This window comes from Python bivittatus, unplaced genomic scaffold, assembly GCF_059951505.1.
Source record: "Python bivittatus isolate LINGU-HERP-01145 unplaced genomic scaffold, Pbiv_v1 ctg000430_np1212, whole genome shotgun sequence".
Classification (NCBI taxonomy): Eukaryota; Metazoa; Chordata; class Lepidosauria; order Squamata; family Pythonidae; genus Python; species Python bivittatus.
This window is the reverse complement of record NW_028277071.1, coordinates 4,058,072-4,081,946: the sequence shown is the minus strand read 5'-3', so window position 1 is coordinate 4,081,946 and position 23,875 is coordinate 4,058,072. Positions and strand designations below refer to the sequence as shown.

At 38.4% G+C, this 23,875-nt stretch overlaps 2 protein-coding genes across 2 annotated transcripts; both read right to left on the bottom strand.

Moving 5' to 3' along the window:
• Positions 1-2,396: 2,396 nt before the first annotated feature.
• Positions 2,397-3,296, bottom strand: LOC148215288 (vomeronasal type-2 receptor 26-like). Its single transcript, XM_088144036.1, has one exon. The coding sequence runs from the start codon at positions 3,294-3,296 to the stop codon at positions 2,397-2,399; it is 900 nt and encodes a 299-aa protein (XP_088000162.1).
• A 2,386-nt stretch (positions 3,297-5,682) lies between these two features.
• Positions 5,683-22,725, bottom strand: LOC112542442 (vomeronasal type-2 receptor 26-like). The gene is made up of 7 exons (XM_088144035.1): positions 22,582-22,725; positions 21,915-22,001; positions 16,823-16,949; positions 15,355-16,247; positions 7,846-7,932; positions 7,288-7,485; positions 5,683-5,697 (listed from the first exon to the last, which is right to left on the bottom strand). The coding sequence occupies exons 1-7, from the start codon at positions 22,723-22,725 to the stop codon at positions 5,683-5,685; spliced, it is 1,551 nt and encodes a 516-aa protein (XP_088000161.1).
• Positions 22,726-23,875: the final 1,150 nt, after the last annotated feature.

Sequence of the window (23,875 nt, the reverse complement as noted above, 5' to 3'; positions counted from 1 at the left end):
GAGAGTTTTTAGTTTATTCTCAGGGTGCAATTAGGCCAAGGTTTGTAATGACCTAAACCAAAGGATGCTGGGGGAGGGGAAGTGATCAAAACAGATGAGTAATTTCTGAAGAATGTTTTCATGAGATTCACATTAACTTGAAATCTTTGCATTTTCAGGAGATGCTAAATATCAGAGGGTGTAGAAGTTCAAGATGGCTCCTATCTTGAGCACTCTTTCTTGGATAAATGTTATAAAGATTCCCAGAATATCTAGAAACTTTTCTGAATGTGCTATAAATGATGCCAGCTGTAATGAAAAATAAAGAAATGGAGATATTCACTGAAGTATACATTGATTTCCAACACCCATGTACTTAGGGGTACCAGAATTGGTCTGTAACAGTGTGATTACACACTAGATGGTAGCAGTGCACAAAAGGCAAAGGGATCTGGCACCAATTTTTCAGCAGAAACCCAAAGAGAGACAGGGACCTCTAGAGAGGAATCATAGTCCTAGCTACTGACCCATGAAGACTAAAATCTCTGTAAGAAATAGATCTCTATTAGTACTGATTGACTTCTCAAGATGAAATCCACATTCATTCAGTTAGAAAAGTCAAATTGTAGAATAAACCCCTCTAACCGCTATGGCTGAGTTTTTACATCCCCTTCTCATTAAACTTATTGATGACTGATCACTTCATATGTATGTATGTATGTATGTGTGTGTGTGTGTGTGTGTGTGTATGTTTGTGTGTGTAAATAAATATATAAAACAATCCCTTTTCACCTCTAAGGTGGTACTTGTCTTCCTCAATCTCAGGTCTTCTAGCGGTGGCCTGGAAATTTGAGGGTTTTGCAAAATCTCTTAGCTATTCCCAGCACTGCTCTTTTTTGGACAGAGAGCTCTGATATTGTTCCTTGGATCTGTTGCAGCCACCCTCCAGCTTATGAAGCCCCAAGTGCTCCTACCACCATTGGGACCACTTTGGCCTTCACTTTCCACTTTCTCTCTAGTTCCTCCTTCTGACTCTGGTTCTTCTCCAACTTCTAACACTCTTTCCTGATGTTGCTGTCATCAGCACCACTACATCTATCACCACCGCTGTCTTCTGGCCGTTGTCTACTACCACAAAATCTGGTTCATTGGCCAGTACCTGCCTGTCAATCTGGATCTGGAAGTCCCACAGGCTCTTAGCCATGTTATTCTCCACAACCTATACTATCTTTATTAAGAGTTATTTTATAGCCAAATACAACTGAAGGCCTTTTGATTAGGGTAAAAATTAAAGCGTCCTTTCTTTCACTGATCATTATAAAATGGAATCTCTTCATGCTTCCTTCTTTTCCCCTCTTACAGCTGAAATAAAAGCTGTAGGATATACAAGAGAAATGTGACACCGGGATGTTTATCATGGCATGGCAATTCCTTAGAAAATATGAGTACTAAAAATGTACTAAATGTTCCAACTACTGCTACTGCTGGTTCTATTAAGACACTTCAAAATTTAATCTAAAGATTTTTGGGAGTCCTACTTTCAATGGTAATTGAAATTATGTGTTTGAAAATTGACCAAACCAACAGTACAACATTTCTCAGCAGAAAGTCTAATTCTGATGTGTGGAATGTAGGCTTCTGTAAAATGCAGTCAGCAAATCTGAATAAGAAGGAGATGAAGAAACTGGACCTGAAGTGAGACACACAAGAGCAGACATAGGATGACAATTCCACCTAAAAGATGGTCTATTGAGGTTATTGGAGGAGGACCAGCTAGTGACCTACACAAGCCAGAGATGCTTCAAAGGAAGAGATTGATTCTCTGTACGAGAACCATACCTGAATATTAACAGAAAGACTTGCTGCAAGAAAAGCTGTTGAGTTAAAAAAAAAAAAAAAAAGTGTTTAAAGTCAACATGATGCAAACTGGGGCCTGCAGATGGCCTGTCACAGCATATAATTCTCTTAAAATTCTTACTTGTATTTCTGGATTTTAGGCCTTTGCCTGTAGGTGCTGTGAATACACTTGGTTTTTAAAGTATGCTCAACTAAGTACAGAACAGACCCTAAAGAATGAACTGTATGATTTCAACCACGGTTACTTCAGATTGGGCTAATCATCTCTTTAGAATAACCATAATAGTCACAGCTTGCTTTGAAACACAGTTTACTTACTGTAGCCGCTTTGAGTCACAGAGTATACATCTCACATTCATCATTTCCTCTCTTATCACTGCACCCTAAAATTATATTTACAACACTTAATTTCTAATCTCTTCTATTCAGAAAGAATTATAAATACTCATAATATTCCATTCAAAATAAGTCACAAATTACTGTCAGATAAGATTCATTGCAAACTATCTAATATACTAGTGGAAGGGCAAAAAAGAAGTAAACATTGTTGACCATATTGGTTAATTTACTCTTTTTATTAAGTGCTCCCGTTTATTCAGATCAGGCCTCACCATGATGATGTAGCACTTGGGGAAAAAGACACAAGCCAGGAGCCCAGCACTGGAGGCTAAGATGGAGAAGATCTCCACAGCCACTACATACTTCCCCTTGGTGCTCATATAGGCAGGGATAAAGGACAACCACACACTGCAAAACATCAGCATGCTGAACGTGATGGATTTGGCTTCCTGGAATGTGTCTGGTAACTTCCTAGCTAGGAAAGCTGCAATAAAACTGACAATAGCCAGGAAGCCCATAAAAGACAAGACACTATAAAACATGACAACTGATCCTTCACTGCATTCCACAACAATTTCAGAGATGAAGGCGTGCATATCAAAGTCCAGGAAGGGGGGTGAGATTCCCAGCCACACAGTACATAGAAGAGTTTGAATAAGGGAGCAGGAAAGAACTATGGAAAAGGCCAATCTTTTCCCCACCCATGACCTTATCCTTGATCCTGGCTTGGTGGCCATGAAAGCAAGGACAACAGTGATAGTTTTGGCCAATATACAGGAAACAGCCACTGAGAAGATGATCCCAAAAGCAGTCTGTCGAAGGAGACAAGTCATCTTCACGGGTCGACCAATGAAAAGCAGAGAACAAAGGAAGGAGAGGAGGAGAGAGATGAGGAGGGTGTAGGAGAGGCTGCGGTTGTTGGCCTTGACAATGGGAGTGTTGTGGTACTTCAGGAAGATGCCTAGTACAGAAATGGTGGTGAAAGAAAGGATAATGGCCACTGTCATCAAGCTGCTTCCTAGTGTTTCTTCATAAGAGAGGTAAGAGATGTACTTGAGAAGGCAGAAATCCTGGTTATTGTTTGGATAGTGATCTTCTGGGCACTGGAAGCATTTGTCCATGTCTGGAAAAACAAATACAGGAAGAATGTCAAGAGATGGTTGAGAGGCCACCAGTATGAGAATGATGATATAAAAGAAATATATTGGAAATGTATGTAAAATGAAACTATTCCTTGTGAGACAGAGAATTGTATGGTGTACAAATGTAAATAACAATAACAACAAGTGTAATAGCATAGACTCTTCATGTGGATTTCCACTTGGATAAAAATAATTGATTACAGTTCATTTTATTTTTATTTAATTTTGTTTCTGTGTTTGTGTGTGTGTATAAAAAACAAAAATATCCCAAAAATATTTATGAACCATCCTACAGTGAATAAGAAAAAGATTCCTACTGAGATTGTTTGAATGCAACCAAAGCTTAGATGGACTTCAAAGATTCCTTATTACAAGTTGTATTTCATATTCCTCTAATCACTATTTTCAAAAACTTTCACCTGCTAGTAAATCACAAAAGACAGAAACAATTTTGAAATGAAAAGCTTTGGCTCAGATACTCCTCCGTTGCCAGTTGAAATGGGGTACTCTGTGGTGAAAAGCTATACATGTTTAGGAAATTGAGTATAATGTTTAAATTATGGAGGACATCCAGAATCTTTCATGACATCTCTTACCTGTCTGATTTGTGATCTTTCCCTGTGGACATGGAATGCAGTCATAGCAGCAAAATGGTCCTCCTTCTCTTGAGGTCTTTCGGTAACCTGAAGGGCAATTATCATTACACAGGGAGAGAGGCGATACCTGCCCATGAAGCAAATAAAAATACACTAATATATTTGGAAATCGTATTCAGAGATTGAAGTTATAACATGTTGAGATTGTGGTGCTGAAGAGCATCTTCCCATCCTCCCTGACTCAGCTGCGATGTCACACAGAAACAGAAATAATTCCAGGCCCATGATTCATAAAAGTGATGCAATTAGGCCAAGAGGAAGACTGACACCTTCTTACTCCACACTAGATTACCTCACCTAAATTATGAACTTAAGGACACACATTTTATTATTGCCAGGTTAACCTCTGGATCCTATGGCTGCCTCTGGTTCTGAAGAAAATCACAGCTAAGTAATTCAGAGGGATACACTTGAAAGAAGATCTCTGGCCAGTGTCAAGAAAACAATGTACTTAAATCCATTAAAATGATTCATTAATATCAGATTTTTTTTCCTCAAGAGCATGCAAGTAAATTGAACCACCCTGAATTTTTTCTCTTAATCTCTTTCCTCCCAATATGCTTACTTTTCCTTCCTAGTTTTCTGTCTGCAGGCAGAGTGACTCCAGAATGAGGAAACATATATTGTGACATCACAACAGAAGTTCTTAGTTGATACTTGCACTGCAATGTTGCATACAAGTACATGAGGCTCCAGGAGCATTTACAATGATCTGACTATGCCACACACACCTCACAATCATATCCTTACCCTTTTAATGTGTAGCGTATGCTCTGCTCATTAAAAAATAAGGAACAGGGCTTTAAAGCCAGTGGCCATAGCTGAGGGTGCGCCCATAAGTTGTAAAGTTTGGGTCCCACTCCATAATTTGTCATCTAACCTTTGCATTGTGCCCCCATATAACACTTGGATATTGAATCTATCCCTAGAAGAACTCAAATTCCCCAACAACTCCCATGAGAGTCATTTGAAGTCAACTAAATAAATACATATTCTCATGTATCTGATTTGCTCAGCTCTTGGTCGGGTCTGTGTGTGTGTGTGTGTGTGTGTGTGTGTGTGAATGTGTATTTAAAGACAAAAATACTCAGCTGAAATCAAAGCAGTTGTGTTAGGTTTATGTGAACATCCTTGGAATATTGGGTAAAGTGATCAATCAATGTGGACATGAGATGGAGTCTACCTGATTGAACCAGGTGGGCCAGATGATGCCGTCCTCTGAAATGGTCAGCAGTTGATGTGAGAGTCCTTCTGGATCGATGGTTCCAACCTTAACTCTGAGGAAGGACTGGTTTGGGAACGTGACCCAGTTTATAATATCAAATCCTCCTACAAATTCACCATTTTCATCAAAGGAAATCTTGTCCCCAGCACTGTTATTAAATGAAACACCTCTCAGAAAATGGTGAAGCTAAACAGCGAGGAGGAAAAAGTTGAAAAAGAGATAAAAGCATGGTATGACAGTTTGTGGTTAATGCTTTGCAACATGTGGAGTCCTTGAGGTTCTCTGAGCTTGGTTGTTTTTCTTGCAAACGTTTCATTACCAGGCTAAGTAACATCTTCAGTGCTAGAAAGGGATGGGGTTTGCTCTCTGTTTATATGCAGTGGCATGCCTTGTTTGTATTGGTGGGGGTGGGGGTTTTGTTTTGTTCCTCTGGTAGTTCCTTGATCAGGGTATTGTTTGCTGCTTGATTGTGTGGCTGGTGGATTTAGACCAAAGAAACCTAAAGGTGAAGAAAACAAAAGACCAGAACATCTCCTCACCAGAAATCATCACCCAGATAAGCAGAGATTACCACCAGGCACACAATCAAGCAGTGAACAATACCTTAATCAAGGAACTACCAGAGGAACAAAACAAAACCCCCAGCCCCACCACTGGCAGGGCATGCCACAGTACATAAACAGAGAGCAAACCCCACCCCATTCTAGCACTGAAGATGTTACCTAGCCAGGTAATGAAATGTTTGCAAGAAAACAACCAAGCTCAGAGAACCCCAAGGACTCCACAGTTCAACCCTGAACCACACATATTAGCCTCTATTGGCTTTGCAACATGTTTATGTTACCAATATGATGAAGGTCAGCAAGGAAGGAAACAGACACTCAGCACTATTATAGAACATTAGATGTAAGACTGCATCATTGTGTTCATGGATATGGAATCTCAAGCTTCTTATCCTTCTAAGAAAAAAAATGATTAATAAGTTTTTGCAGGCTGAATCTCTGAAGTGATTTCCCAAAAACTATTAAAAAATTATTTATTTGTTATGCAAAAAACATGACATTCTTCTACAAATCTAACATATCTTACCTAATATATTGAAAACCTCCAAACCAGTGTTTGGCTATATAATGGCCTTCAACAGTTGCAACATTCAAGGTATTATATTAAAAAAGAAAAAAAAATTCCCTCTCACCCCTATTGGTGATCTGTGTCTTCCTCAGTCTTGGGTCCTCTATCAGAGGCCTGGGAGTTTGAGGGTTCTGTGCAGTATCTTAGCTGTAGTTTAGCTATATATATCTTAGCTAGATATATATCCAGTGCATATATCAAATATATCTCATATATATGTCCTGGTTCCTCAGCATCTGAGATGCACCTTGTTAATCTGGGCAACATCTGAGCCAACATGACTCTCTTAGTTCATGTCACTCTCATATTCAAGGTAGGCAGAGGAAGCATTAAGGGGTCTTTCCCCAAGGACCCCTACTGGTAAGGCAGGGTCAAAATGAGGCTAGTATCATTTTTATTACCTCCCTCATGTTTTCCAAAAGCATATAACAACAGTATGAAAATAAAATTAAAAAAATAATAATAAAAAAAACAAATATGGCTCAACAATTAACTTTATGCAACCTTATGCTGATGTAGTGAGATGAATATGTGATAATAGATGTAAGGTGTAACCAAGCAAATGATATGCAAGATAGAATAAAATTGTACAGGGCTTTCAATGAGATACTTGAAAATAGGAAAATTGCATAGTTCTAGAAGTGAAAACTCAAAACTAAATTTCCATGTAAAGCTTATAAGTAGAGGATAAAATGTTTTGCTACAAAGGAAAATTTTTCTGTTTTGAAATCACCTTTGTTACCAATGTGTCTGGAAGACTCAGAAAATTATAGATCTAGTTGGTGGGATTGTATAAGGAGATTCCTTTTGGAAAACTAAAAAAAAAAAAAAAAATTGGATCACAGGATAAAGATGAACATGAGACTAGATTCCTTCCTCTACACAATTGCTTCTTGGTGAAAACCAGGGCAAAACCAAAATGAAATAAAGATCTACAATGAATGTTAAGGAGATTTACCTTCCATGGCTGCTGTTGAAGAAGTTTCCATGTCACCCCTGATCTTTGCTGGTTTATGGATGAATAGAGGGCACGCAAAGCATGTGCAACAGCATAGACAGCATTGTAGACACTGTAACTGTGGGCAGTCATCCTTGTTTCAAACACGGTTACAGGGAGAGTCTCCAGCTTCTCCTCTCCAGTGCAGACATTCCCTTCCTTTGGGTCAGCGGTAGAGTTTGGAAGCAGACAATTAAAGACCTGCTGCCAAATTTCTTTCAGGAAGCCATCTCTTCTATGCCATAAAGGATTCCTCATCTCAACAAATTTCTGGAATCCTGACACTTCTTGTGACTGAATTGCCAGAGATAAAGCACCGTGGAGGAAATGAACGCTCCAGCTGCTTTGAAGCAGAACAGATGAAAAGTCCACATCTGCTGTCATGATCCAGACCTTTGTTTTTTTTCCTGCCATATTATCATATTCTGAAATTTGGAGTAAAAACCATAAAAATGCTACACTCTGAAATTCTCCTTGAAAGAGCACTGTATTGGCTGTGCTGTTCATGGCATGGCTTACTTTGGCCTGCGTGGCTTCCACAAACACTTCAGCCTCATCTAACATCATGCCGGATATCTCTTCAATGAAGTCAAAACAGATGCCATGCTGTGAAAAGAAAGGCAACACTTTCCGGAGCAATACTTCCGTTTGACTGCCAATATCATTATAAAATATGCCCATCCATGTCCACCTGAAATATAGTAACAGATGGAGAATCCCTTGATACTGATAATCAGTATTTGGGAACATCCAGTGAAAGGCTTGATTTCGTCTATTCACCTCTGGAGCCGAAGAATATGCAAGCTAATTGAATACAATTGTAAAAGCAGAATGAAAGTGAAAAAGCAGAAAAGTATGTTCCAAAAGAAATGCATTTTTTTCCCCAGTAAAACACTGGATATTTTTAATCCTATCATTGTGTTGCTTGAAATAGACTGGGATCATGGGATACCCACCCCACAGATCTCAAACTCATTCCTATCTAACAGGAAAGGGCATTATGGAATATTTCTTCTTCTTTTTTTTCACTGTTCATTAAAAAAAAAAAAGACCCTACCTGTGCAATCTTGTATTGACTCAGAATAGTTGCTATGTGAAGAAAATCATTAGAGTTAGGTCCTCCAATGACGGCTACCAGATTGTTCGTGAAATCACATTTATAGTTTGGGGTGAATCTCTCTGGTGTGGAGAGAATTTCCATTGTAGCTGCGTATGTAAGTTTTGTATCAAAAAAGTTGTTATAGATGTTGAAGCCAAGGGTGACATTGGTTAAGATCTGGGGATTTCCATTAATCTCTTTTATAGCAAAAACAAGAGCCAAGATGTGTTGATAGGTCTGAGTTACGAATCTGCAATTCAATTGAAAAATAATAAATCCCTTCAGTACAATTCTTTGCTGAGAGACCCACTTTCAGTATTATTAACTCTGAACTTGGCTTCTATCTGATTTCATATAAAATACATGGGAAATATTTCCACATATGCAGTACCATTAATTTAGAAGGTAATAGGTAAATATTAAAAATATAATTCACCGATATTCTTACTTGTACAAAGTCTGGTATGTAAATTTTCTCAACAGATCCATGGTAGAACTAATGCTAGCCATTTTTAAATCTGGATCATGTTCTTCATTCTTTCTAAAAAAAAAAAGGAGTTAATGTGGAGACAATTGTCCTTTCTCTGCACGGTTCAGTAGCTCCTAGGGAGAGTTTGTACAGATCAGAATCCTTTCTGGTCTTTCTAAAATAAAATTTTTTTCAAAGGGATTATGAAATTGTTACCTTTGTAGAGAATAATTGCCAAGTTGGAAATTTCTCTTTGAAATCTTTCTGCTGTAATTAGTTTATATATGTTTCGTTTTATAGGTTCATTGGCTGTAATTAATATTATCTCTCTATCTCTATCTACCTCTTTCTATCATCTATCAGTTGGTAAGCAGACAGTGAAAAAATGGATCTTGCTTCTCTGTTGTTTCACAGACAAAAGATCCACATATAAGTTTTAAAATGGTGACTTCCACAAGGACAGATATAGATAGACATAGATATAGATGTGAGTGTGTGTATGTGTGTGTGTGTATCGTTCTAAATATTATTTCCAATATTAGTGCTCCAGATCCTCCTTCTCTTCATCAAGGTTAGGGTAATGAAAAAGAAAGAATCATTTGCAAGCAGAAATTCCCACCCCACCCCACCTCCCTCCCCTGCCAGAACAATAAGCAAACTGTCCTGTCATGACTTCTGAGGATTACCAGGATAGAGATACAATAGAGGTCAAAAGCATCCAACTCCTCACAGAGATTCAACAAAGAAGTCTTCCAAAGGATGTCTTCTGAACATGAAATTCTCTGAAGATACAATGCTGTGAGAAATTATACCACCAAGAATGAGGTCTCGTGGTTCATGGTATTTGTGAACAAAGGGACTGGGGTCACTGCTAGTGCCTTTTGAAGAGGAAACTTTCCAAACACTCCTAGGAAGTATCCCTAAGACAAACATCCCAACTGTCACATATGAAAATCTTCCTGTAAAACATCTATTCATATCCCCCATGACCGGTGGAGTATTCTCCAATGGAATAGCCAGGATTCAACTGGAAACCAAGGAAGTGGACAACGAACTTCTAGCTAATAAGCTAATTTCAAAGGGAATGTCTGAAGCATCCTTTAGCCTTAAAGTAGCAGACTGGCAATGCCCTGTTGTCTTTTACAGGGAATTGCCAAATTGAAAGAAGAACTCAATCAAATTTATAAAGACAGGGCAGATGATTATCTCACCAGAGTTCTTCATTGTTCAAAACAGTGAAGGGGAAAAAAAAATATGTTTTTCCTGGTATTGCACAGAGAGTTTTCAGCTTATTCTCAGGGTGCAATTAGGCCAAGGTTTGTAACGACCTAAACCAAAGGATGCAGGGGCGGGGGGGGGGGATGTGATCAAAACAGGTGAGTAACTTCTGAAGAATGTTTTTCATGAGATTTGCCTTAAGTTGAAATCTGTGCATGTTCATGAGATGCTAAAAACAGAAGGCCTAGAAGTTCAAGATGGGTGCTGTCTCGAGCACTCTTGCTTAAGTAAATTTTATCCCAGAATATGTTGAAACTTTTCTGAATGTACTATAAATGATGCAACCTGCAATCAAATATAAAGAAATTGAGATATTGATTGAACTGTACATGGATTTCCAAATCCCACATATTTAGGGCTATCAGAATTGGACTGTAACAGTGTGATTAAACACTAGATGGTAGCAGTGCACAAAAGGCAAAGGGATCTGGCACCAATTCTTCAGCAGAAACAAAAAGAGAGACAGGGACCCCTAGGAAAGATTCATAGTCCTAACTACTGACCCATGAAGACTAAAACCTCAGTGAGGAACAGATCTCTATTGATACTGATCGACTTCTCAAGATGAAATTTACATTCATTATGTTAGAAAAGTCAAATTGTAGAATAAATTCCCTCTAAACCCTATGGTTGAGTTTCTGTATCCCCTTCTCATTCAACTTATTGATGACTGCAGGAGACCAGGTTTTGAATGCTTGGTGGTACCTACCTTACTAGTAGGTCCCTACTAGTAGGTCCCTACTTTGCCCTTGGGCAAAGACCCCTTAATACTTCAGCTGCCTAACTAGAATATGAGAGTGACATAAATTAAGAGAGTCGTGCCAGCTCGGACTTCACCTGGTTAACATGGTCAACATCAGATGTTGGAAAACCAGAACATATATATGGATGGACAGAAGAGCTACATCCATACTAACTGAGAAATACTATAGCTAGTTACCCAATGCTTCAACATATTGAAAAGGAAGCTGATCTCACTACTTGAGATAGACCAACTACACATTACATTCCAGACTCAAGGAGACCCGACAGAACAACTAGATGTGCAACTAACACTTGAACCTGGAATGTAACTGCCACCCTTGCCATTACAGAACACAAAAGCTGATATGAGGCATAAGATCATGGATAAACTAGCTGTAATCATCTCTCAAGACTGATTACCAAGGCTCAGTGGAGAAGTGCCATCAGATAGTATGCTAGAAGATGCTAATAGAGCCCTCACGGCAATCCCTACTACCACCATAACTCAAATCAATGAACTGGTATACACTACAGCTGCTGTAATCCTTGAGATGCCTGGCCACATGATCAAGAAGAACAGCAGTACATACTACCACCACCCCCGTAAAATTAGGTTGGAGGCTAAGATCAAGGCCACTTGGAGAGAAGTTAGTCAGCTAATGGAATTACAAAGGGTGTGGAGGTTAAAGATAAGACTCAGCTACTGAAAAAATACATGGACCTGACACCATCTGAAGCCCTAGAGACTGCTATACAAAGACTCACAGCACTGGCTGCCAGGCTAAGTAGATACAGTAGAGAAGCAGAGGGCAAGAAGATAAATGCCCTGTTCTGCTAAGAATCATCCAAGGTGCATTCCCAATTGCAGTGCAGCAACACAGTAACCGCAGAGCCACCAACAACAGAAACTGAACAGTACTGGAAGTAGTTTTGGGAGAAAGAGAAGACACATAACACCAGTGCAAAATAGCTACAGGACTTGAAAGCAGACCAGGGCAATCTCCCAGAACAGGAATCAGTTACCATCATAGTAGTAGACATCCAACAGTGGGTCAAGAACATGAAGTACTGGACAACACCTGGCCCAGACATGATTCACAACTACTGACTAAAGAAACTAATAGCAGTGCATGAAAGCCTTGCAGCGCAGATGAACCAGCTGCTAGCAGCAGGCACCCACCCAGACTAGCTAACACAAGGAAGGACAATGCTGATCATGAAAGACCCCCACAAGGGACAGCACTGGCCAATTACTGTTCAGTAAGTTGCCTCCTCACAATATGGAAAGTCCTAACAGCATCATAGCCACCAAGCTACAGGACCATATGGACCACTACATCACAGCTCAGAAGGGCATTGGGAACAACACCAGAGGCTCAAAACACCAGTTGCTCATAGATAGAGCAGTCACCCAAGACTAAAGGTCTAGACAGACCAATCTTAGCACAGCCTGGATTGAATACAAGAAAGCCTATTACTCAATGTCACATAGATGGATCTGTGAATGCCTGGAGCTATACAAAGTCAATAGGACACTAAGGTCCTTCCCCAAGAGCTGTGGTACACAACACTGGAATTACACCAGATTTGCTTCAGAAAATATTTGTGGAATTGGGTAATAAATTTGCAAAATCACTTGATACTAAATTGACTAAATCGCTTGATACCAAATTGGCAGCTTTTGAAAAATGGGTGAAAGTCTTGTAAAGATGAAAGAGGAGACGAAAGAAGAATGTAAGAAGTTGGAAAGCTATTTAAACAATTATCTGGAGAGGTAAAACAAGTTAACAAAAAAAAAAATTTTTAAACAAGAAAATAAAAACTAACAGAAACTAATATTTAAGATAAAGAGAAGAAAAAAGAGCAGAGAAAAGGAAAGAACAAAGCCAAAAGTGCAGAAAAAAAGAAAGATAAATGAAATATAAAGAAATTATTTCCGATTTTCTTTTACAACAATTATAGGTATAAATTTCAAGTGAACTCTTACTCTATGGTTACAAAATAACGTTCATTTTTCTATCATCTATTATTTTTTCTAGTCATCAAACCCACGTATCATAATTTCATTTTTTTTTTTTTTTGCCCAAAAAGTCCAAAAGGGGTTTCCAATCAGCATTAAACTTAATTAGTGTCTGCTCTCTAATCATGGTGACTTGCCATCTCTGCAAACTCCATCAACTTCACCATCCATTTGATATTGTGGGTAATATCAAACCTTTCAACACTGTGCATATAAGAGTCTCAAACAGTTATCATGTGTTTAGATATGCATTTATGATTGGTCATCATCCATAAGAAAATAAATTCAGCAAACCTACAGACCAAGGGGAATCGTTTTCTTTTCTCCTTTCAAAAACGCCTTCTGTTTCAGCTACCAGATTGTTCTGGAAGTCACATTTATAGTAAGGGATTCATTGGCTTGGTGTAGAGATCAACTGCATTGTGGCTGTGTAAGTATGTCAAGCACTAAAAATGTTGTAGGTGTTGAAGCAGAAGGTGGAATTAGTTTAGATCTGGGGATAATCCCAAATTCCACATTATTTATTTTGTTCAGAAGAACCCTTCACATATTTCCAATTTAATACAGAAGAACACTTAACCCTAACCAATATGTTTGCTAAGGATGTTGTCATGAATACAGAGTATGACAGGAGATCAGGGAAGAGGGAATCCATGTTTTTAATCCAGTACTATATAGCCATTGTTCTGTGGAAGTTAAAAGCAAACTTACACACATAGACACATAAAATATGCTCATGTACATAAGTACACACACACACACACACACTATTATCTAGTAATGAGAAACAATAAAAACTAGGAGGGAATTATGACTTATATCAATTATATACTTACAGATGATAGAGTATGCTATGATTTGTCTCCCTTCCCTTCCCTTCCCTTCCCTTCCCTTCCCTTCCCTTCCCTGGAATTTTTTTTTCCCATTTGAAAGCTAGTATATTAAATGTACTAAATAGTATTTTTGACTACTTTCAGGTTGCCTAATTGGGAGCCATTCTCCCTCCCCCCAATTTTTATACAGTGCAATAAGCATAAAAATATGCAGGAATATCTTTATTTCTGTTCATAAATAATAAAGCTGTTAATATAACAACTGCTGTTGCAGACATTAACAGTCCTGGAGACAGTGTTAATATTATGTACTCCTGAAATGAAAAAAGGAAAAAGAAAAAGTTGGCATTGTGAAAGACAGATATGGGCATGGTAGAGTTTGAAAAATATGACCAACTCTTTACATGGAGTCAAACTCCATTTCCTGTAAGGGATGTTTTTGGAATGTGATCTTATTAGTAACAATGAATGACTGGGAAATTATACTGCCCATGATGAGCTTCCCTGGATGATAACATTTATGAAGAATACTGGGCTCATGTTTAGTGCAGTTTGTAAAAGAAATCTTGCACAGAATCTTAGGGAAAAAATACTATCAGCACCCAAAGAATGGCAATCATAAAAAAAAAAAAAACTTCTTTTCAAAAAGCAGTTCTCCATCTCTCACACCAAAGAGAGAAGATGCTCACATTTTCAAGTCAAGTGTGAATTGCATGCCAGGCCACTATAGGATAACCATTGTGTTTTAGACACCACTTCATTATACTCCTAGCCCTGAAGATCACAGAGGATATTTAATCAATCCTTTAATCTACAGAATAAGAAGGATATGAAGAAACTGGATCTGAAGTTAGACAGACAACTGCACACATAGGATGACAATTCCCCCTAAAAGACGGCCTATTGAGATTATTGAAGGAGATCCAGCTAGTGAACCACTCAAAGCCAGAGATGCTTCAAAGGAAGAGATTGATTCTCTGTACGAGAACCATACCTGAATATTAACAGAAAGACTTGCTGCAAGAAAAGCTGTTGAGTTAAAAAAAAAAAAAGTGTTTGAAGTCAACATGATGCAAACCGGGGCCTCTAGATGGTCTGTCATGGCATATAATTCTCTTAAAATTCCTACTTGTATTTCTGGATCTTAGGCCTTTGCTGTAGGTGCTGTGAATACACTTGGTTTTTAAAGTATGCTCAACTAAGTATAGAACAGACCCTAAAGAATGAGCTGTATGATTTCAACCAGGGTTACTTCAGATTGGGCTAATCATCTCTTTAGAACAACCAAAATAGTCACAGCTTGGTTTGAAACACAATTTACTTACTGTAGCTGCTTTGACTCACAGACTATATATCTCATATTCATTATTTCCTCATCTACCACTGCACCAACTAAAATGATATTTACAGCACTTTGTTTCTAATCTCTTCTATTAAGAAAGAATTATGAATGCTCATAATATTCCCTTTAAGGTAAGTCTCAAATTACTGTTGAATAAGATTAATTGCAGCCTGTCTAATGTGGTTCCACTAGTGGAGGGGGAAAAAATGAAGTAACTATTGTTGACCATATTGGTTAATTTACTCTTTTTATTAAGTGCTTCCGTTTATTAAGGTCAGGTCTAATTATAATAAGGTAGCATTTGGGGAAAAAGACACAAGCCAGGAGCCCACCACTGGAGGCCAGGATGGAGAAAGTCTCCACAGCCACCATGTACTTCCCCTTGGTGCTCATGTAGGCAGGGACAAAGGACAACCACACACTGCAGAACATCAGCATGCTGAACGTGATGGATTTGGCTTCCTGGAAAGTGTGTGGTAACTTCCTAGCTAGGAAAGCTGCAATAAAACTGACAATAGCCAGGAAGCCCATAAAAGACAAGACACTATAAAACACGATAACTGACCCTTCATTGCATTCCACAATGATTTCAGAGATGAAGGAGCGCATATCAAAGTCCGGGAAGGGGGGTGAGATTCCCAGCCACACAGTACAAAGAAGAGTTTGAATAAGGGAGCAGGAAAGAACTATGAAAAAGGCCAGTCTTTTCCCCACCCATGTCCTCATCCTTGATCCCGGCTTGGTGGCCATGAAAGCCAAGACCACCGTGATAGTTTTGGCCAACATACAGGAAACAGCCACTGAGAAGATGATCCCAAAAGCAGTCTGTCGAAGGAGACAAGTCATCTTCACGGGTCGACCGATGAAAAGCAGAGAACTAAGGAAGGAGAGGAGGAGGGAGATGAGGAGGGTGTAGGAGAGGCTGCGGTTGTTGGCCTTGACAATGGGAGTGTTGTGGTACTTCAGGAAGATGCCTAGTACAGGAACTGTGGTGAAAGAAAGGATAATGGCCACTGTCATCAAGCTGCTTCCTAATGTTTCTTCATAAGAGAGGTAAGAGATGTACTTGAGAAGGCAGAAAGCCTGGTTATTGTTTGGATAGTGATCTTCTGGGCACTGGAAGCATTTGTCCATGTCTGGAAAACAAATATAAGTAAAAAGCAAAAGATGGCTGAGAGGTCAGCAGTCTGAGAATGATGATATAAGAGGCATATATTGGAAATATATGTTAGAGGAAATGAGTCCTTGGGAGACAGCAAATCAGGTGGTTTACAATGTAAATAATAATAATAGTAATGGCATAGTCTTGTGGATTTCTGCTTGGATAAAAATATTAGTCCATTTTATTTATTTAGTTATTTATTCTAAAAAGCAAAAATATCTCAAAGGTATTTATAAACATCCTACACTGAATAAGAAAAAGATTCATACTGAGATTGTTTGAATTCATTCAAACCTTAAAAGGACTTCAAAGATGCCTTAATACAAGATATATTCTATATTCCGTTAATCACTCTTTTCTCAAACTTTCACCTGATAGTAAATCACAAGAGAGAAAGAAAGAATTTCAAAAGAAAAACTTTGGATCATACAGTCCCCCGTTTCCAGTAGAAATGGGGTATTCAGTTGTGAAAAGTTATACATGTTTAGGAAATTGAGTGTGATGTCTAAATGATGGAGGACATCCAATATCTTTCACAACATCTCTTACCTCTCTGATTTGTGATCTTTCCCTGTGGACATGGAAGGCAGTCATAGCAGCAAAATGGTTTTCCTTCTTGTGGGGTCTTTCGGTAACCTAGAGGGCAATTATCATTACACAGGGAGAGAGGCGATACCTGCCCATGAAGGAAATAAAAATATGCTAACATATTTGGAAATCGTATTCAGAGATTGAAGTTGTAACATGTTGAGACTGTGGTGCTGAAGAGCATCTTCCCATCCTCCCGGACTCAGCTGAAATGGCATACAGAAACAGAAATAATTTGAGGCCCATGATTCAATCAGGCCAAGAGGAAGATTGACACCTTACTCCACACTAGATTACCTCTCCTAAATTATGAATTTAAGGACACACATTTTATTATTGCCAGGTTAACCTCTGGATCCTGTGGCTGCCTCTGGTTCTGAAGAAAATCAAAGCTAAGTAATTCAGAGGGACACACTTGAAAGAAGACCTCTGGCCAGTGCCAAGAAAATAATATACTTAAACCCATTAAAACAATTGATTGGTATCATATTCTTTTCCTCAGAAATAAGCAAGTAAATCTAATCTCCCTGAATTTTTTCTCTTAATCACTTTTATCCCAATTTGCTTGGTTTTCCTTCCTGTTTTTTTTGCCATTGGCATATTGTTTTTGTTCTGGAAAGGCATAGAAAGATGAAAATATACTGTGTTCTTCTGTAGATGAACTTCAGCAATATTAAGCTTAGAACCAGAGTTGTGCTCAGAAATCTTCTCCCACTGCAGTTTTGGCCACATGTGGTGGGAGGTCATTTTGTCAAGTTTTTTCAGGGAAGGACTGAAATTCTCCCCACAAGAAAATTCATCATTTAACAGAAATTTACCAGAAATATTCAGAAAATACTGAGGATATTTGGAAAAGAATGTCACAAATATGATTTATCAATATCCTTTTAGACATCATTGTTTAGATCTTAATATAAGTTGCATAAATCTAATCGGAGGGGGGGGGGGAATCACCACTCCATAACATTATATCTTTCATATATTGGTGAATAAACTGACAAATGTGTCTGCAGGGATAATGACTCCAGGATAAGGAAAATATATATTGTGACATCAGAACAGAAGCTCTTCGCTGATCCTTGCACTGCAATGTCTCATACAAGTACATAAGGCTCCAGGAGCATGTACAGAGATAGTCAGTAACTCGAAATGCCACGCACATCCCACAACCATATCCTTATCATTTCAATGTGTAGCGTATGCTCTGCTCACTAAATAAAAAGGAACAGGGCTTTAAAGCCAATGACCATAGCTGAGAGTGCCCCCATAAAGTGTACAGTTTGGGTCCCACTGTGCAAAATGTCACCTAACCTACCTAGTGTGCCCCCATATATCACTTGGATATTGAACTAATTCCGAGAAGGACTCAGATTCCCCAGCAACTCCCATGACTGAACAAAAACAAGGCAAAATAGAATATATATTTTACCAGAATAGTCACTTGACAATATACTAAATAAATCCATATTCTCATGCGTCTGATCTGCTCAGCTCTTGGTCATTTTTTTAAATATTTAAAGACAAAAATACTCAACCGAAATCAAAGCAGTTGTGTTAGGTTTATGTGAACATCCTTGGAATATTGGGTAAAGTGATCAGTCAATGTGGACATGAGATGGAGTCTACCTGATTGAACCAGGTGGGCCAGATGATGCCGTCCTCTGAAATGGTCAGCAGTTGATGTGAGAGTCCTTCTGGATCGATGGTTCCAACTTTAACTCTGAGGAAGGACTGGTTTGGGAACGTGACCCAGTTTATAATATCAAATCCTCCTACAAATTCACCATTTTCATCAAAGGAAATCTTGTCCCCAGCACTGTTATTAAATGAAAGACCTCTCAGAAAATGGTGAAGCTAAACAGCAAGGAGGAAAAAGTTGGAAAAGAGATGATGGTTTACTGTTAATACATTGCAAAAACACTCAGCACTATTATAGTACATTAGATGTAAGATTGCATCGTTGTCTTCATGGAAGTGGAATCGTAAGCTTCCTATCATTCTAAAAAATATATTAATAAGGTATTGCAGACTTAATCTCTGAGGAGATATGCCACAAATTATAAAACATGCATTTATTTCTTATAAAAAAAATGACATTCTTCTACAAATCTAATAGGACTGACCTAATATATTGAAAACCTCCAAACCAGTGTGTGTCTATAAAAGGACCTTCAAGAGTTAATAGATTGATATTACTATATATTTATTTAAAAAATCCCTTCTCACCCCTCTTGGTGGTATGTGTGTTCCTCAATCTTGAGTCCTCTATCAGAGGCCTGGGAGTTTGAGAGTTCTCTGCAGTATCTTAGCTGTCCCTTGCACTGTACTGGATGTATATCCAGTGCATATATCAAATATATCTCATATATATGTCCTGGTTCTCCAAGATCTGAGATATACCTTGTTAATCTGGACAACGTCTGAGTCGGCATGACTGTTTTAATTCATGTCACTCTCATATTTGAAGCATTGGGGGTCTTTCCTCAAGGACCCCTACTGGTAAGGTAGATACCAGGCAGGATTAGAACCCTGGTCTCTCGCATCAAAGCGGTATTCTAATCATTACCGTATCCAGCTGCTTTGTTTTATATATACACACACACATTGTATATATATATATACATACTCACACACCTTGTCTTGTCCATGTGACAAGAGATAAAAGAGATTGGCACAACCAAGTAGCTGGCATTGTGTACAGGAACATCTGCACAGTGTATGGGCTAGACCCTCCCAAGTCCAGATGGGAGATTCCACAGAGGTTGTGGAGAATAACCGGGCTAAGATCCTGTGGGACTTCCAGATCCAGAAGGACAGGAAGATACTGGCCAATGAACCAGACATTGTGGTAGTAGACAAGGACCAGAAGACAGTTGTGATGATAGATGTAGTGGTGCCAAGTGACAGCAACATCAGGAAGAAGGAGTATGAGAAGCTGGAGAACTAGAGAGGATGTGGAAAGTAAAGGCCAAAGTGGTCCCAGTGGTGGTAGGAGCACTCAGGGCTGTGACTCCTAAGCTGAGAGAGTAACTCCAACAGATCCCAGGAACAATCTCAGAGCTCTCTGTCCAGAAGAGTGCAGTGCTAGGAACGGCTAAGATTCTGTGCAGGATCCTCAAACTCCCAGGCCTCTGGTAGAGAACCCAAGATTGAGGAAGACACAGATCACCCAGAGGGGCAAGAGGGGAATTTTATATATATATATATATATATATATATATAGAGAGAGAGAGAGAGAGAGAGAGAGAGAGAGAGAGAGAGACCAGCTAAGATTTGAACCCCAGTCTCCCGAGTCAAAGAGCAGTGCTCTAACCACTAAGCTATCCACCTGTTTCCATACACACACACACACAAGTTGCAAACACACACACACACACACACACACACACACATATATATATATATATATATATATATATATATACACACACACACACACACACACACACATACATACACATATTTAATGGAATTGAAAAATCTCAATTGTAACAGTTCATGATCAAAATGAGGCTGGTATCATTTTTATCTTCTCCCACATCTTTTCCAAAAGTATATGATCACAATATGAAAGTAAAATTAAAAATATTTTTTTTTAAAAAAAAATATGAATGAGCAAGTAACTTCATGCAACCTTATGTTGATATACTGAGATGAATATGTGATAATAGATGAAAGGTATAACAAACTAATTTCTATGCAAAGTAGAATAAAATTGTACAGGGTTCTCAATCAGATACCTGAAAATAGGAAAACTGCATAGTTCTAGAAGTGAAAACTAGAATTGCACTTAGAGCTTGCAGTAGAAGATCATCTTATAAAATATTTTGCTACAAAGCCCCTCTGAAGTACAGAAAGGAAATATTCTGTTTTGAAATGACATGCGATCCCTATGTATCTGGCAGACTCAGGAAGTCATAGATCTAGTTGGTGGGATTTTAAAAGGAGATCCCTTTAGAAAAACCAAACATTTTGGATCAGAGGATGACAATGAACATGAGACTAATTTCCTTCCTCTGCATAAATGCTTCTTAGTGAAAAATAGTGCAAAATCAAAACCAGATAAAGTCTGCAATGCATGTTATTCATTCTTACAAAGATAATGGAGAGAGTTCAATGTGGAGAAATGGTTCTCATCATCAAGTGAAGGAAAATAATTCACATGCAGTTTGGAATAAACTTTTATGGGAGTACAGTTCTACTGGATGAGAACTGGAACCTAGGACACTTGTAGAAATCAAAACAGAAGTGCTAATTAAAAATGTACAGCATGGGGCAGTTCACCCAACCTTTTGCTTTGGTGATATGCTTGAGCCAAAGATGTTCATACATGCACCTGACTTGAAGAAAACATTGATTTTTCTTCATGGAAAGATGAAGATCTCAGATCCCAAACATCTCACAGGGATCAGTAAAATGAAATAAGTTTGTAATGTTACTGTCACATCAACAGATATGGTGAGATATCCTGCACTACCCTAATCAGGAGATTTACCTTCCATAACTGCTGTTGAAGAAGTTTCCATGTCACCCCTGAGCTTTGCTGGTCTATGGATAAATACAGGGCATGCAAAGCACATCCAACAACATAGACAGCATTGTAGACACTGTAACTGTGGGCAGTCATCCTTGTTTCAAACACAGTTAGAGGGAGAGTCTCCAGCTTCTCCTCTAAAGTGCAGACTTGCCCTTCCTTTGGGTCAGTGGTAGAGTTTGGAAGCAGACAACTAAATACATCCTGCCAAATTTCTTTTAGGAAGCCATCTCTTTTATGCAATATAGGATTCCTCATTTCAACAAATTTCTGGAATCCTGACACTTCTTGTGACTGAATTGCCAGAGATACAGCACCATGGAGGAAATGAATGCTCCAGCTTCTTTGAAACAGAACTGATGAAAAGTCCACATCTGCTGTCATGATCCAGACCTTTGCTTTTTTTCCTGCCATATCATCATATTCTGAAACTTGGAGTAAAATCCATAAAAATGCTACACTATAAAATTCTCCATGAAAGATCACTGTATTAACTGCACTGTTCACAGCAAGGCTTACTTTGGCCTGGGTTGCTTCGAAAAGCATCTCAGTGTCATCGATCATCCCACCAGGTAACTTTTCAATGAAGTCAAAACAGATGCCACGCTGTGAAAAGAAAGGTAACACTTTCCGGAGCAATAATTCTGTTTGACTGCCAGTGCTAACATAAAATATGCCCATCCATGTCCACTGGAAATATAGTAACAGCTGGAGAATCCCATGATATTGATAATCAGCATTTGGGAACATCCAATGGAAGGGAATTGCTTGATTTCGTCTATTCACCTCTGGAGCAGAAGTATATGCAAGCTAATTGAATGCAATTGGAAAAGCAGAATGAAAGCAAGAAAGCAGAAGGGTTTGCTCCACACACACAAAAAAAGCATTTCCCCCCCAGTAAAACGCTGCATATTTTTATTCCTATGATTGTGTTGCTTGAAATAGACTGGGAGCATAGACTGATGTTAATAAAATTTTGACATCATATGACCACGAGTTAGTTACAGACATGCTAGTGTGACCAAAAGAGGAAGGTGACATTTATCCAGGTTTCCTGGAGAAATAATACTGGCCTGCCAGTACCCACCCCGCAGATCTCAAAGTCTTTCCTATCTAATGGGAAAAGGAATTGTGGACAATTTCTTCATTTTTTTTTCTTGTTTGCTGTTCATGGAAAAAAACCCACCTGTGCAATCTTGTATTGACTCAGAATAGTTGCTATGTCAAGAAAATCATTGGAGTTAGGTCCTCCAAAGACTGCTACCAGATTATTCTTGAAATCACATTTATAGTTTGGGATGAATCTGTCTGGTGTAGAGAGAATTTCCATTGTAGCTGCGTATGTAAGTTTTGGATTAAAAAAGTTGTTATAGATGTTGAAGCCAAGGGTGACATTGGTTAAAATCTGGGGATTTCCATTAATCTCCTTTACAGCAAATACGAGAGCCAAGATGTGTTGATAGGTCTGAGTTAGTAACCTGCAATTCAATTGAAAAATAATAAATCCCTTCAGTACAATTGCTTGCTGAGAGACCCATTTTCAAGAGTAATAACTCTGAACTTGATTACTATCTGATTTCATATCCAATATATTGGAAATAACTCCACATATATTCTACCATTAATTTGGAAGGTAACAGCTAAATATTAAAAATATAATTCCACCATTAATCCTACTTATAGAAATTTTCTCATACAAATTTTCTCAAGCAGATCCATGGTAGACCTAGTGTTAGCCATTTTTAAATCTGGATCATATTCATCATTCCCTAAAAAAAAAAAAAAAAAGGAGTTAATGTGAAGACAATTGTCCTTTCTCTGCAAAGTTCAGTAGCTCCTAGGGAGAGTTTGTACACATGAGAAATCCTTCTAGTCTTTCTAAAATAAAATACTTGGTGATTTTTCACATGTAGTAAGAGATAGTTACCTTCATAGAGTTAAACAATTGCCAAGTTGGTTCTTTCTCTTGGAAAGCTTCTGCTGTAATTAGTTTATGTATGTTTTGTTTTACCTGGTCATTGACTGAAATAAATCTCTAACTCTATGTATCTCTAATATCTCCAATATTAATACTCCAGTTCCCCTTCCTCCTCCTCTAGGTTAGTGAAATGAAAAAGAAAAAATCATTTGCAAGCAGAAACTCCCCATCTCCCCCCACCTTCCTCCCCCCACAAAACAATAAGCAAACTGTCCTGTTATAACTTCTGAGGATTGCCAGGCTAGATATACAATAGAGCTCAAAACCATCCAACTCCTTACATAGATTCAAGAAAAAAGTCTTCCCAAGGATGTCTTCTGAATATCATCTTCTCTGAAGTTAAAAAGCTCAGAGAAATTATACCACCAAGAATGAGGTCCCCTGGTTCATGGTATTTATGAAGAAATGGACTGGATTCACTGCCTTTTGAAAAGGAAACTTTGCAAACACTCCTAGGAAGTATCCCTAATACCAACATCCCAACTGCAACATATGAAAATCT